The sequence below is a fragment of the Nelumbo nucifera genome, chromosome 6 (assembly GCF_055504915.1).
Source record: "Nelumbo nucifera cultivar China Antique chromosome 6, China Antique-T2T, whole genome shotgun sequence".
NCBI lineage: Eukaryota > Viridiplantae > Streptophyta > Magnoliopsida > Proteales > Nelumbonaceae > Nelumbo > Nelumbo nucifera.
Window position 1 is genome coordinate 45,956,385 of NC_142654.1, and position 14,310 is coordinate 45,970,694.

General features: G+C 41.4%; 1 protein-coding gene and 1 non-coding gene across 2 annotated transcripts; one reads left to right on the forward strand and one right to left on the reverse strand.

Moving 5' to 3' along the window:
* Positions 1 to 886: 886 nt before the first annotated feature.
* On the reverse strand, positions 887 to 3,229 carry LOC148790832 (uncharacterized). Its single transcript, XM_088890370.1, has 6 exons — positions 3,202 to 3,229; positions 2,669 to 2,913; positions 2,393 to 2,587; positions 1,717 to 1,984; positions 1,601 to 1,607; positions 887 to 1,271 (listed from the first exon to the last, which is right to left on the reverse strand). Exons 1-6 carry the CDS (start codon positions 3,227 to 3,229, stop codon positions 887 to 889), a joined length of 1,128 nt encoding a protein of 375 aa, XP_088746496.1.
* LOC148790833 (small nucleolar RNA R71) lies at positions 2,586 to 2,692 on the forward strand. Its single transcript, XR_016078071.1, has one exon. It is a non-coding gene; the product is annotated as a small nucleolar RNA R71 (small nucleolar RNA).
* Positions 3,230 to 14,310: the final 11,081 nt, after the last annotated feature.

Genomic DNA, 14,310 nt, shown 5'->3' on the forward strand with positions numbered 1-14,310 from the left:
TTTGTCTACCAAATTTAGTCACTACCATTCTCAAGGAAAATAACTAGACTAATTAATTCTAAGTTGGAAGATTACTTATTCAATCATGTTATGAACTTTTCAAGCTTAATTGAATTATGCTCATGGCATACACAACCAAAAACCATTGAAAACCACAAAAACAAAGAGCAAAACTATATATTTTTTTAAAAAAATGCAGAATTAAAATACAACCTAAATCAAATTTTAAAACGCAATCTAAATCCCCTCCCACACACTTAAAAACTTACATTGTCCCCAATGTAAGGCAAAATGCAACGAAAGGGCAAAAATAACAAGAATATAAATGCAAAAATAAGAAGAAAAAGAAAAATGAACTTCCCTTTTTCAATCAGTATAAGCCGGATCCTTAATGTCCAACTGTTCCACGTTCTCTACTTGGAAGCCTTCATAGAAATGCTTGAGTCTATGGCCATACCTTGAATGCTTTGGAGGTTGCTAAACTTTGAATTTCAACTGCACCATGAGGAAAAACATTAGTAACAACAAAGGGCCCAATCCAACGAGAATGTAACTTACCCAGAAACAGACGAAGCCATGAATGGTAAAGAAGGACTTTTTGACCAACTTTAAACTCCTTTCTAGAGATCATTTTGTCATGAAAAGCCTTCATCTTTTCCTTGTAAATCCTTGCACTTTCATAGGCATCATTGCGAATTTCCTTTAACTCTTGTAGTTGCAACTTCCGGTGTTCTCCCCTTTCATCCATCATGGGTGGGTTCAAATCTGGAATAGGGACCTGCAAAATAGAGGGTAAAGGTCTCTCATTAGAAATTGATAACGTAATATAAGGAACGTTATCTGACTGTTGTAACTCTGGAGAGTCATCCAATGCTGCAACGGTTTCCTACAAATTAGAACTCAAGTTTAACTCATCTTTCTCAGGATGCTTACTAATGGAAATTTCCAATCCATCTTTCCCATTAAGTTCAAAAACTTCCTGTGCTAGAGAATCAATCATATCTATAGAATAAACAGGATTATCATCACTAGGATATTTCATGGTATCATAAATATTAAACTTAACAATTTTACCATCAACTTCCATGGTGAGTGTGCCACTATGAACATCTATCTTAGTCTTGGATGTCTTTAAGAATGGTCTTCCTAACAAAATAAGAGTGGTTTGATCACCATTATCCATATCAAGCACGTAGAAATCAGTAGGGAAAACCAATTCATTAGCTTGCACAAGAACATCCTCAACTATACCCTTAGAATAGGCATTAGATCTATCAGCCAATTGAATCACAACATCAGTTTTATTCAAAGTCCAAGTTTCAAAGAAGCATATATAGAATATGGCATGACATTGATAGAATATTCTCAGTCTAACATGGCCTTCTCAATTCTAGTGTTACCTATCATACAAGGGATAGTGAACATACCTGGATCTTTGCACTTTGTAGGGAGTTTTCTTTGAATGACTGTAGAAACATTCTCCCCCACTCTTACCTTCTCACATCCTTTCAGTTTCTGTTTCCTCTTGTGTACACAGTTCTTTCAGGAATTTAGCATAACGAGGTACTTATTTAATAGCATCTAAAAGTGGAATATTTACCTCGCATCTACAAAAAGTCTCATAAAAATCTTTGATTTGCTCATCTTTCCTAGATTCTAGTAAAGCCTGAGGAAAATGAGGTACTAGTTTATAATCAGAGAGAGGTGGAAACTTACGCTTAGGTATGTAATCATCATTGGGAATGATGTTTTTCTCCTTTTCTTGCTTCGACGATGTAGGGGCTGCTGTTGCTGGAATCTCAACCTCTTTACCACTTCTCAAAATGATTGCACTTGCATTTTCTCTTGGATTTACTATCATTTGAGGGGGTAATTTCCCCAAACTTTGTGTCTCTAACCAACTAATTGCGGTTGCCATTTGGCCCATCTGATTTTCCAAACGTTGGATACTGGCCCTTGCCTCTTGTTGAAATTGTTTCGTTTCCTGTTGAAATTGCAAAATATTAATGGCAAGAGATTTAACAATATCTTCTAAAGACATACTAGAATTAGAAGTTTGGCCCGGTTGTTGTCTAGGGGGGTATGGCTACTGATATTGTGGGAAACTTTGGTGGTATTGTGGATTCCCATAGTTGAGATTGGGATGATCCCTCCATCCCGGATTATACGTGCTCGAATAGGGATCATATTTCCTTTGCGCTTGCCCTGGAAAACCACCTGTCGCATTCACATGCTCAATGGGCTCCTCTTGAAGAGTTAGGCACATATCGGTTGGATGCCCTACTACCGAACAAATCTCACAAGCTTCCGCCATTTGCATATTACCTACAGCCATTTGACGAACAAGAGAAGTTAGACTCACAATTTGTTGTTCAAGGGAGGAAATATTTACCTCATTAACATGATTTGATGGAGGGTCAAGCCAAGTGCCAAATTGTTGAGAATTGGCCACCATATTTGCAATCAAGTTTCTCATGGCCTCGGGAGTTTTATCCACCAAAGCTCCTCCACTATCAACATCAATCATGCTCCTATCAGTGGGTTGAAGGCCCTCATAGAAATACTGGATAAGTAGCTGCTCACTGATCTGATGATGGGGGCAGCTTGCACATAATTTCTTAAAACATTCCTAATATTCATGTAGGGACTCTCTGTTGTACTGCCTTACACCACAAATTTCTTTTCTAATGTTGGCCGCCCTTGAAGCTGGGAAGTACTTCTCCAAAAATAACCTCTTCATCTCATTCCATGTGGTAATACTCCCGGAGGGTAGATAATAGAGCCAATCCTTAGCCGGATCCTTCAAAGAAAACGGAAAGGCTCTCAATTTAATTTGCTCTTCAGTCACCCCAGTGGGTTTCATACTCGTGCATACCACATGAAGCTCCTTTAGATGCTTGTAAGGATCTTCACCTGCAAGACCATGAAAAGTGGGCAAGACATGTATCAGTCCAGATTTTAATTCAAAAGTAGCAGTATCATCTAAAGCAAGAAACGTTATGCATAAGGGTTGTTGATTCAAATCAGGGGCGGCAAGCTCTTTCAAAGTTCAATTTCCAGCCATGATTTCCTCTTCTTTCAAATCAGAATTGCTAACAGATAGGGAATCAAGAGCTGGATCGTTCTCTTCAAAATTACTCCTAACTTCCCTCCTTAACCTGCGCAAAGTTCCCTCTATTTCTGGATCGTACTACAAATCACCTTGCTTAGAAAATCGAGTTGCAACCATAAATCAAGGAAACCCTAATAAACCATGAACAACATATCATAAAGAAAATCTACAATGATGAAAATAAATAAACAAATAAAACAAAAAAATTCTATGCTAAAACACAAACAATCAAAGTGATCTCTCTATTTTTTTTGAAAATTTCAAGAACGAAATAGGGATCACAAGAAGCACAAAAATCCGCTAGAAAACTCCCCGACAACGGCGCCAAAATTTGGCGTACTGTCGTAGGCACCCAAAAATTAAACCTATACTCCTAAAAACACATGCAGTAGTGCGAGTAAAGATCGTTCCCACAGAGAGTATCTAGCCTAGTTTTTGTGCTGCGTGAACAAAGATGGAGGGGGGTTTGAGTATAATGAAAACCAGATTTAAAAAGAAAGAAAATCAAATGAGGAGCAATGCAAATCAAAGTACTGAAATTAATCAAAAGAACAAGTCTTGGTCTAAGTCAACATCCACCATAAGAATTTCACTACTGATCATTGATGCAAAAATATATCAAAAGAACATACTCACTCCCTTGTTCGATCTAAGGTGTTGGATCACATTTTTGCTTAAAACTGTATTGCTGAATCGACTTCAATTCAAGCGGCACCATCTTCAGTGGAAGCTGGTTTTGGAAATTTCTTTGGGTGTGAACTACTTATTTGGGAGCTATATTTGTAGAATTTGTATCAGGTATACTTCTCCCTTTCTTTTGGTTTCAAATCTGGTATGATTTTGGTGCAAGAACAATCCTAGGAAATGTAGTTTTTCTAAAACTAAAATTGGGAATACGATTCACAGAAGGGAAAAAGGAAATTATTGAAATTTTGCCCAACCATCTAACATGGTTCAGCCATCCATATGATGGATTTTCCCTTCCTTCATGGACAGGATCCTCCGACAATTTGGCTATGACGATATAGGTGCTCAATTCCTGCGGTCCCCAAGAGAAGATGTCTTTTGGACCTGACACCATGACTTGGCATTCCCAGGATGTTCACAGCTCCCTGTTGCAAGGTAGGGAGGGTTCAGACCTGCAAGACTCTCCAGTTCGACTACATGTGTTCTCTGTTTGGGGGTTTGCAAATGTTTAAGCAATCAGACCCTCGCTCGTGCCACATTATGGCTCCTCCTAAGGGTCATGCGGCAGACTAGGAGCAGCCACCAGTTGGTCCCCCACTGAGCTCGTTAGAAAGGGAATTCATGGGAGCCATTCGAAACGGGAAGCAGCGCATCCTAGAGAAAGGTGAGGGTAGCTACCCTCCTACAATAAAGAGGGCCAGATCGGCAAGGGTGCCTTGGGTTTATGTTCGAACTGCCCCTACTATTCAATCCCCTCTAAAGTCAGACGTCGTGTCGTCCCAGATCGGTAATGATCAAGGTGGGCATTCACCACCAGCGGTCCCAGAGGAGGTCAGGTAGGAGCCTCCAACCCCAATGCCTGAAGCTCAAAATGCGCCTAATGTAGAGTCAACGTAGTCACCAGTGCCTGTTCCTGTTGAGAAAGTTATCTTTGTCTGCATCTCAACTAGATGTGTGAAGAAGATGGCTCCCCGCCCTCAAAGGAGGGAGTCTGAAAAAGTGGATTTGGTAAGAAACAAATTATATTTCATTGTATCCGTTTTACTATTGTTGCGATTACATGTTGTTACTATAACAATTTTGTGTACAGTCCTTTTTTTTGAAGCGTGTGGAAGTTGAAGATTCTCATCTTGGTACAAAGGCCCCAGAAGTCTCCTCTGAGGGTGTTGTAGGTGAAGAGGTATCTATAGCTTCACTGTTTGTTTTAGTTATGTATTACGATTAACTTATTGTACTGATCGATTGTAAATTGTCTCATTGTAGATGTCATTTGATGTGAATCCTGCTGCCATACCAGTTTCGCAATTATAAAGTGGATGGTTCGTGAGTTACAGTGATTGCAGCCCCTAGTCAGGGTCAGGAAGTGAATGAAAACCCTCCTTATGATTCTGTGGGTGCCAGAGTGACCGAAGACATTGGCGCCAATGATACTACTCCAGCTGCCATCGCGTAAGAAGAGGATGCCCCCACAGATGTGCAAAAGGAGATTCTTAGTAAGCTAGTAGATCAACTTGAGATTGCCCTAGAAGGATGAATAGGGGACATGCTACTCGGAGAACCCACACAAGAGCCAGCACAACCTGTCACAGATGACTAGGGATAGGCAACCGCTGATCCCAGTATTGGGGACGTCGGCGCAAAGCCTCCCTCACAGTTTCCTCATCATGTTGAGGGTGCGGGTGTAACGTCATTGCAGCAACCTGAAGCTTTGTCTCCTTCGGTGCCTATGGCCACTGAAGCTCTCTCGCCATCAGGGCCTATGATGCTTGAAGAAGAATTGGTTTATGTGCGTTGAGAGCTTGAACACTACTATGCAATCCACAAGGTGCGCCCACTAGGTTACTCGGTTGTCGACCATGTGGCCATTTTCAAGGTGTTTCTAAGGGTGACAAGTACGTGGTGTCTGATTCTATGGCCAAGGATGCCTCATATGTCGTGCAAAAAGGCTGGTTGCCTAACACAGAACTTCCTGCAATCGTCATAGGTGCTTCCCTAAACACTATTGCAGGTATGATGAATTGCACCGTACGTTAACCTTCAGAATAGCTCTCATGGTCGGTGCTTACCCGTTGGTTGAAGACATGCGCTTCATTCTCGTGAATGGGTTTCTAACTGGAACAGATTGAGCAAAGGGTAGTTCAGATAGCCCACGTCTTTTGGAAGGCAGGGTACAAGGAGTCCCGTCCATTAACTATAGAGGATACAAGGGAGATTATTCTCTGCAAAAAGGTTGTTGATGCCAATTTCAAGAAGTCTGAAAAGAATTTGAACATCACGATCGATGAGCATGCACGACAGCAGAAGTTGGTCTGGCAATATGTGGCAGAGGTTAAAGAGCTTATAGAGTTCGTAGTGGACCAGGCAAAATTGGACAAAGTTGCTCGTATGAAGGAAACATATTATCATTTAAATGAAAAGGAAAGGCCACTTTTGTCTATTTGTATTCTTTTTATCTTTGCCTTGATGTCCTTCCTACGTATGCTTGTTAATCCTTTAGTGCAATTTCAAAAAAAAAAAATCATACCTATAGGTATATAGTATTCACTCAGACCCTCAAAGAACATTAAACACTAAATTGATATCACGTGGCTGCATGCAAATAGCCTACAACCAACTTTTCTACTGCGATGAACTCGTGTTACACCACATGCCTGCAATAAACCCACAACATGCATTGCAGAACCGCGATAAACCTATAGTTCATCGCACACTCTCAATGAGCCCGCCCACTCACAGCCTGAGCCAAGGCCAACCTGGGCCGAACTTGTGGCGAGGCCCACACATGCTTAGACCCACGATAAACCCACTGCCTGTTAAGGGATTAACACAACAAAATGCCATGTAGGACTAATAAGACATCGCATGCCAGGAGATGACATCATTAGTGCAACGTCGATTAAGTAAGGTACACAAGAGGTGGTAGCACACGTGAGTAATGGGGGCTCCTGAGTGAAAAGAAAGTTGATCCTCAGGGAGATCTCCACGAGACACGTGCCAAAACCCTAGTGGTGCACTTAATGATTGACAACAAACATAATATCCCCTTTCCTAGCAAAAGATGAGCATCTTTATCTCCTACCTTTTAGGATATCGGGATCTCCCCCATAAATAGAGATCCTCCTCATATTGAAATTCATCTAGCACTTAACCACCCTTTGCCTTGGACTCCCAACTCTACCACTCAAACCTAACTCCCTAGCCCGAGAGCCAATCTCACTCCAATTCCTGGTCTTTCTTTGTCTTTCAAAGAGACCATCCCCCAACAAAGCCTTACCTTACCTACAATACCAAAAACTTTATCGCATACCAAAAAAAAAAATCCGACACGTAAAGACTTTCTTAGTTTTTCACAAAACTAAATGTGTCTTTCACAAAGAAAAATATAATGTCAGGAATGTATCACAAATTGTACCCAAATTGTTCAAACGGTGACGCTTATGTCAAGAGTAAACAATGTTTGTTAAAGTTTCAACGCTAAAAACGCTTACAATCTAGATGGCAAGATAAATGTTGTCGCAAAGTTTGTGTTAGTACAATGGGTTATATGGACCATGCATACTCCTTAGTTCCGATTTCTAGAACTTTTACTTTTCCGTCATTGCATTCAAAAGTCCCTTGCTATTGTCAATAGTGTACCACAATTGCTGTTCCTGAATGCATACGAAAAAGGTTGAACTTCATCGCATCGAGTAATAAAAGCCCTTATTGTGGTAAGTATAAATTCTTTTATGCGAAAAGTAATGCACAGGTGTCGAAAAATATTGAGAATGATAGATTCGGCGCAAATGCTTAAAGTCGGGTATTCTTTGAGGTAATGTGGACTTTATAACGAACAAGTACCGGCGCAAATCCCTTCGCCAGGTTTTTGTGCTAGTGAAAAACCATCTTATTGCAAAAAGTTCTTAGCCTGTAAATCATGAAAAAGAGTTAAGCATTGTTCTGATATCTAAACATTATCGACTGCAAAAGAGTTATCGCAATAATCATTCGGAAAAGGAGTTAGCCATGGGGTGAGTATTAAGGTTCGTCATTATATGAAAAGGAAGTTGAGTTTCTTTGTAAAAAACATAAGGCTATGTTATCTACACGAGAGTCGAATGTCCTCACGCTCTGTGAAAACAGAGCGTGTTTTGTCATTATGTTTTGTCAATCACATAGCCTATTTGGGATAACAAAATCTCACCATTGGGAGATCTTCCAATGCGATTGAATTTTTCTGTGCATCCATGAGGACAAAATACTTGTGATCCGTTGTACCTATATTCAATATGCCTTGCTTAGGATGGTGATTCATCGCAAACTGAAATGTACTTGTCTTGTTTTGCCATCACTTTGGGGTTGTCAGGACATATAGGTGTGTGCCTGGGGTTGCTAGGGCCTTCGCATGGAGAATGCGGCATCATGGAACTGGGCATGGCATCGTGGAACCGGCCAGGGTATGAATGAGCACGCCTAGGGTTTCCAAGGCTTTCACATAGAGCATGTGGCATTATGGAACCAGCCATGACATCGCAGAACCGAACGAGGCATCTTGGAACCAGCTAGGGAATGAGTGAGCACACCTGGGGTTGCCAAGGCCTTCACATGAAACATGCAGCATTGATGAACCGGCCACAGCATCGCAGAACCAGCTACGACATCCTAGAACTGGCCAAGGAATGAGTGAGTATGCCTAGGGTTGCTAGGGCATTTGCATGGAGCATGCGGCATCGTGAAACCAACCACGACATCGTGGAACCAGCTAGGGAATTAGTGAGCATGCCTAGGGTTGCCAAGGCCTTCACAAGGAGCACGCGGCATCATGGAATTGGCCATGACACCGCGGAATTGGCCGCGACATCCTGGAACCGACCAGGGAATGAGTGTACATGTATACATATGTATATATAATAAGCATGATCAAGATTCATCACACAAATTTTAGTCAAAAAACATGTATTCATTCATAATAAATCACAGTCACATCGCATTGTTCACAATGTATTAGTATACCATATCTTCATTGCAAAGTTTAAAGTGCATTGCAAGATATCAACTTTTCATCACAAACTTCAAGTCAGTAATATATATTAGAAACTCATCACACAACATTCTAGACTAAATATGCGTACAAAGAATATAAGATATACCATGTTATAAATACAACACATCCTTCATATGACAACTTGTAAAATCTTTATTTTCACAAATACATAACATATCATTTTACAAGATTATTCAAAATATGCTTTCAACTAGTGACCATTCATAGTTTTGTCTTCTTCGCCAATGTCTACCGTTTTCAAGATGTAGTAGCCTGATGGGTGTGCTTCCTAGATTACGTACGGTCCAACCCAATTAGGAGAAAATTTTCTAGCAGATTTACCTTGTCTAATGTGGAGCACTTTTTTATGGACTTTGTCTCCTTCTTTGAATCTTCTAGGCTTCACTAGTTTGTTGAAGTTTGTAGCTAAGGCTTGTTTTTACTTGATTGTCTCTATAGTGTCTTTTCTCTTTCTTCATTGATGTATTCTAGTCTATCGCCGAACAACTGATCCATGTCCTCTGTTTGGAACCGTTTTCCCATTACAAAGTGTAGGTACATAGTGGTCTCTAACACCATCAGAGTATAGAGGGTGTCAAACCAACACTACACGAATGCCTACGATGAATCCATAACCCATCGCACATTTGCGATTAATTCATAACTCATTGCAAATCTTCGATGAACTCATACTCGAAACAGATCATGATGAACTTCGACTAGCGCGAATCTATGATAAACATTAGATATGCACAAACCTTCAATAAAGCTTAGACACACACGAATCTACGATGATCTATAAGATGTGCGCGGATTTGCGATGAACTTCGGATGTGCGTGGAGTTGTGATCGACCCGAGACCATTACAGAACTATGGAATCTTATTAGACTGGGAATAAATGTCGGTTACATGTACGTCTTTAAATTACAAGTGTGATAAGACACCACGTGGGTTTAATAAAAGCATGTCTGCCGAACGATGATGTCATTCGCACCACGTCAGTATAAAAGAGTCACAAAAAGAAGTAGCATACGTAGAGAATCCTTAAGGGAAGGAAAACCCTGTCTTCAAATGACCTTGCTGGACATGTGGCAAAACCCCAATAGTGCTCCCTTAATACTTAAACGAAAAGGAAAGATCTCATTTCCTAAGAGGAAAGGTCTCCTTTTAAGTCCTTCTCCTTATTGCCTTGGCTTTCTCTCTATAAAAAGGGAGAGCAACTCTTCCTTAAGGGAGACTCTCCCTTCTCCCCTTATAGCCTCGGTTTCTCACAAGGAGACTCTCCCTTCTCTCCTCTCTTCCTCCCTTTTCCCCACGTCCTCTCTCTCCTAGCCATCGCCTTCTCCGGGCCTATGAAGACTTGACCAACCTCCATAGCCTTATCACAATATAAACATTAGAATCTCTGGTTTCATCTCTATTCTCCGAGGAAGAAGAGGGCATTAAAATGACCTTTCAGATTCAGTCAATGGATCTAAGTTCCTCAAGTGCGTATCTGAAACCGAGCGGCTTGGCATTGGTGGGAGGAGGTGCTATTCACTTGTCTTTTCTCTTTCAACTGAATTGAATGGCGTGGCAATAGGGGTTCACGGCAGCAGAACACCTACCCACTACTGCAACTCTTCCTGCTACCACTACAATCTCTTTCTTTCTCTCTCTATCTCCATCTCTCCCTCTCTTCTCATTCCCTAATCATCCTCTTTTCTTGCCAAATAAGTCACAGTTCACCACCTTCTTTGATGAAAGCAGAGGAGATCACAGTGGCAGGATTCTTCATTTGATGAGCTCGGATCCAACAAATCTAACAAAACCCCATTTTATTCCCTTACATTTGAATCCAACATCACCCTATGCCATGTCAGTATAAAAGGATCACAAAAAAGTAGCACACATAGAGAATCCTTAAGGAAAAGGAAAACCTTATCTTCGAAGGATCTTGCTAGACACGTGGCAAAATCCTGATAATGCCCCCTTAATAGTCAAATGAAAAAGAAAGATCTCATTTCCTAACAAGAAAGGTCTCCTTTTTATTCCTCCTTATAGCCTTGGCTTTCTCTCTATAAAAAGGGAGAGCAACTCATCCCTAAGGGAGACAATACAATATAACTTTGATCTAGGGTTTCTCACAAGGAGACTCTCCCTTCTCTCCACTCTTCCTCCCTCTACCCCACATTGTCGTTGCCTTCTTCGGACCTACAGAGACTTGACCAACCTTCATAGCCTTATCACAGTATAAACACAAAGGCTACACGGGCAGAAACCATCTGTATCTCTGTCGGTAGCACTACTTCTTGACCATATACCAGAGAGTAGGGCATTGCTTGTGTACTTTTCCTAATCGTCGTACGATAACCCCAAAGAGTTTATGATTAATTTTTTTGACCAATCCTTTTGGTTGTCCACCACCATCTTGCTCAACATCCTCAGCAAGATTTTATTTGTTGCCTCTGCTTGCCCATTCCCTTGTGGGTAGTAGGTTGTAGACGTGCCTAATCTTACCCCGTGTTGTTCCAACACATCTCAAACTTCATGATTCTTAATGGATAAGCCTATGTCTATCAAAATCCTCATGGGGACCCCGAACTAATGGACTATGTGTTGTTTGAGAAAGTTTGCTATATTTTCTACACAAATCCTTAGTAATGGTATAGCCTCTACCCACTTAGTGAAATAGTTTGTGGCCACTATGATGAAGTAGTTTCCCATGGAAGGTAGATGGATTTTGCCTATCAAGTCTACCCCCAAGTGTAGGAAGGCCAAGGTGTGATGATAGGGTGGAAGTCATTGGCAGGCCGATGTATCTTCTCAGCGTGTACTTGGTACTTGTGGCACCTGCACACATGCTTCTGGGTGTCCTCTACCATGGTGAGCCAATAGAAACCTAGGTATAAGATATGATTGCACAAGGCCATCTATCCTTGGTGTGGGGCTGGTTCAGAGCTATGGGCTACCTCTGAAATTTCTTCTATTTCTTCACGGTCTAAGCATTGTAGAGGTTTCCTGGTGTGGGACTTCCTGTATAGCACTCCTTCCAGAAGGTAATCCTTGCTAGGAGTTTTCTTCTCATCTCTTAATTGGACGGCACGGTTTTATTCTCTTAGTCTGTGTATAGGTTTCTCCAATCTGCCTCACCTACCGCGAGACACTGACCCCCATCCACTTCTAGAACACACTTCCCACACTCACATTGCATTTTGGCTACATCTGTCTTCATTGCAGGATAGTAGTACCCCAATCTCTGTAGCCTCCTACATAACATGCACATTACATCCCTACAGTAAGCCCTATGAGTCTCGTCCAGCACCGCTTCCGCTTCTTTAGGCCCTAAACACCTTGTTCTAACCCCATTAGTCAGCCAATGGTACAGTACCCCATTCACTAACTAAAACCTTAGGATTACCTTGTAGTCCTGTATTGCCACTATTGGGTTGCTCAGCTTTTGTATTATGCTATGTCCCTAGTCATCAACTACAATTTCATCCTCCTTTTCCACCTAGTGTCCTAGTCTATCAATTGAAGGTTCATAGTGTGTCTAAATGGAGATGTTGATTAGGTCCTTACTAGGTTGGATTTTTGATCCTAGGGTGGCTAGTGTGTCAGTGTATCTATTCTTGGCCCTATTCAGGTGTTCATACCTGACCTCCAAATCGCTTATTAGTCTTTGGATCAGGGTCTTATACGGTAATCGTTAATTCTTTAACTGTGGTGCTACCGTCCATTTGTCCGATCAAAATCTTTGAATCCCCCACTATTTTGACTCTTTTGCCTCTAGAATCTCTTGCTATGGTCAGTCATAGTACCAGGGCCTTGTACTCTACTTTATTGTGGGAACAAGTAATCTGAAGCTTGAATGAGTAGGCCGAGGTGCTACCAGTGGGTGATGTAACTCCGACTCCAATTCAGGTGCTAGTGCTACTTCAATCAAAGGTCTGTGTCCACTCTCCGTCTTCAACTACTGCGAGAATAGGTAAATTTCCATAGAAACTACGAAGCTATCATTGGTGGGGAAGGTGGCTAAGAGATTTTCCACTGCCTAACACTTGATGGCTCAAGGATGGGTATACTCAATTGTGAATTTTCTTAGCTACATCATCCGCTTGACCAATCTTCTAGAGAGGGGAGGTCTGTCTATGAAAAACCTAATGGGGTCACTTCACACGAGCTTCACCTTCTAGCCTAAGATGTAGTGCCTGAGCTTCTGCGTGGAAAGCACCAATGCCAAGCATTGTTGCTCCATATGGGAATAGTTCCTTTCAGCTGGCTTCAAGGTCCTACTAGCATAGAAAATCGGGAACTCAACACCTTCACCATTATCTTGGGCTAACAAACATCCTACGGCCTCAGAGTTTGATGCGATGTACACCTTAAACTCTTGGTTATTTTTGGGTGGTTACATTGTCAGGGCCTTAGCTAGGGTACCTTTCAATTGTTCAAATGCCTTTTGGTGCTCTACTATCCATTTAAACTCCACAACCTTCTTGGTTAATTTCATCAGCGGCATCGCCGCATGCGCAAGGCCGAGGATGAACCTCTTAAGGTACGAAACTTTTCGTAGGAAGGTTTTCAATTGGGATTCATTGCTTGGAGGCGGTAGACCTAGGACAGCTTCTACTTTCTCTTCACCAAGATGAACTCCAGTTCAGTCAACTTTATACCCTTAAAACTTTCTACACTATACTCCAAATGAACACTTTAAGGGGTTAAGCCTTAGGTTAAAAGTTCCACACCTGTTGAACACTTTTCTCAACACCTCAGGGTGATCCTCCTGCTTCTTCACCTTGACCAATATATCATCCACATAACATTCAATTTCCTTCTGCACCATGTCGTGGAAAACACTCATCATCACTCTCTGATATGTGGCCCTAGCATTCTTTAGGCCAAAAATCATCATCTTGTAGTTAAAGTTCCCAATAGGTGTCCTAATGGCTGTATGGGGTGCATCTGTAGGATCCATAAAAATTTGATTATACCCGCTATAGGCATCCAGGAAGGAGAAGAGTTGATTCCCTGTTGTTGAATCTATTAGGATCTCCATGCTCTGTAGGGGAAACTCATCTTTGGGGTAGGCTCTATTCAAGTCCCTAAAGTCAATGCAGCACCTATAGTAGGGGTGAAAGGAGTTAGTTCACAGTAATTTTCTAAGAACTTAACTTGGCATATAGACCTTAGGTACTAACCTGAGTTGCCCATTCTACTTTTTGACAGGGACTATGTTGGCTAGCCACTGTGGGTGTGCTATAGGCTTGATGAACCCTACTTTCAAAAGTCACTCAACCTCTTCCTTGATTTTGAGGGCTACTTCTAGCTTAAAGATCCTCTGAGGTTGCTTTACATGTTTGAAATTTGGATCTATACATACGGAATGACTAACAAGGACCAAGTCTAAGCCTAGCATTTGGTCATATGACCAAGCGAAGCCATCTTGGAATTTTGTGAAAGTGCACACGGATTAGTCTATTTTTGTTTAATCAAATCCTAATATTT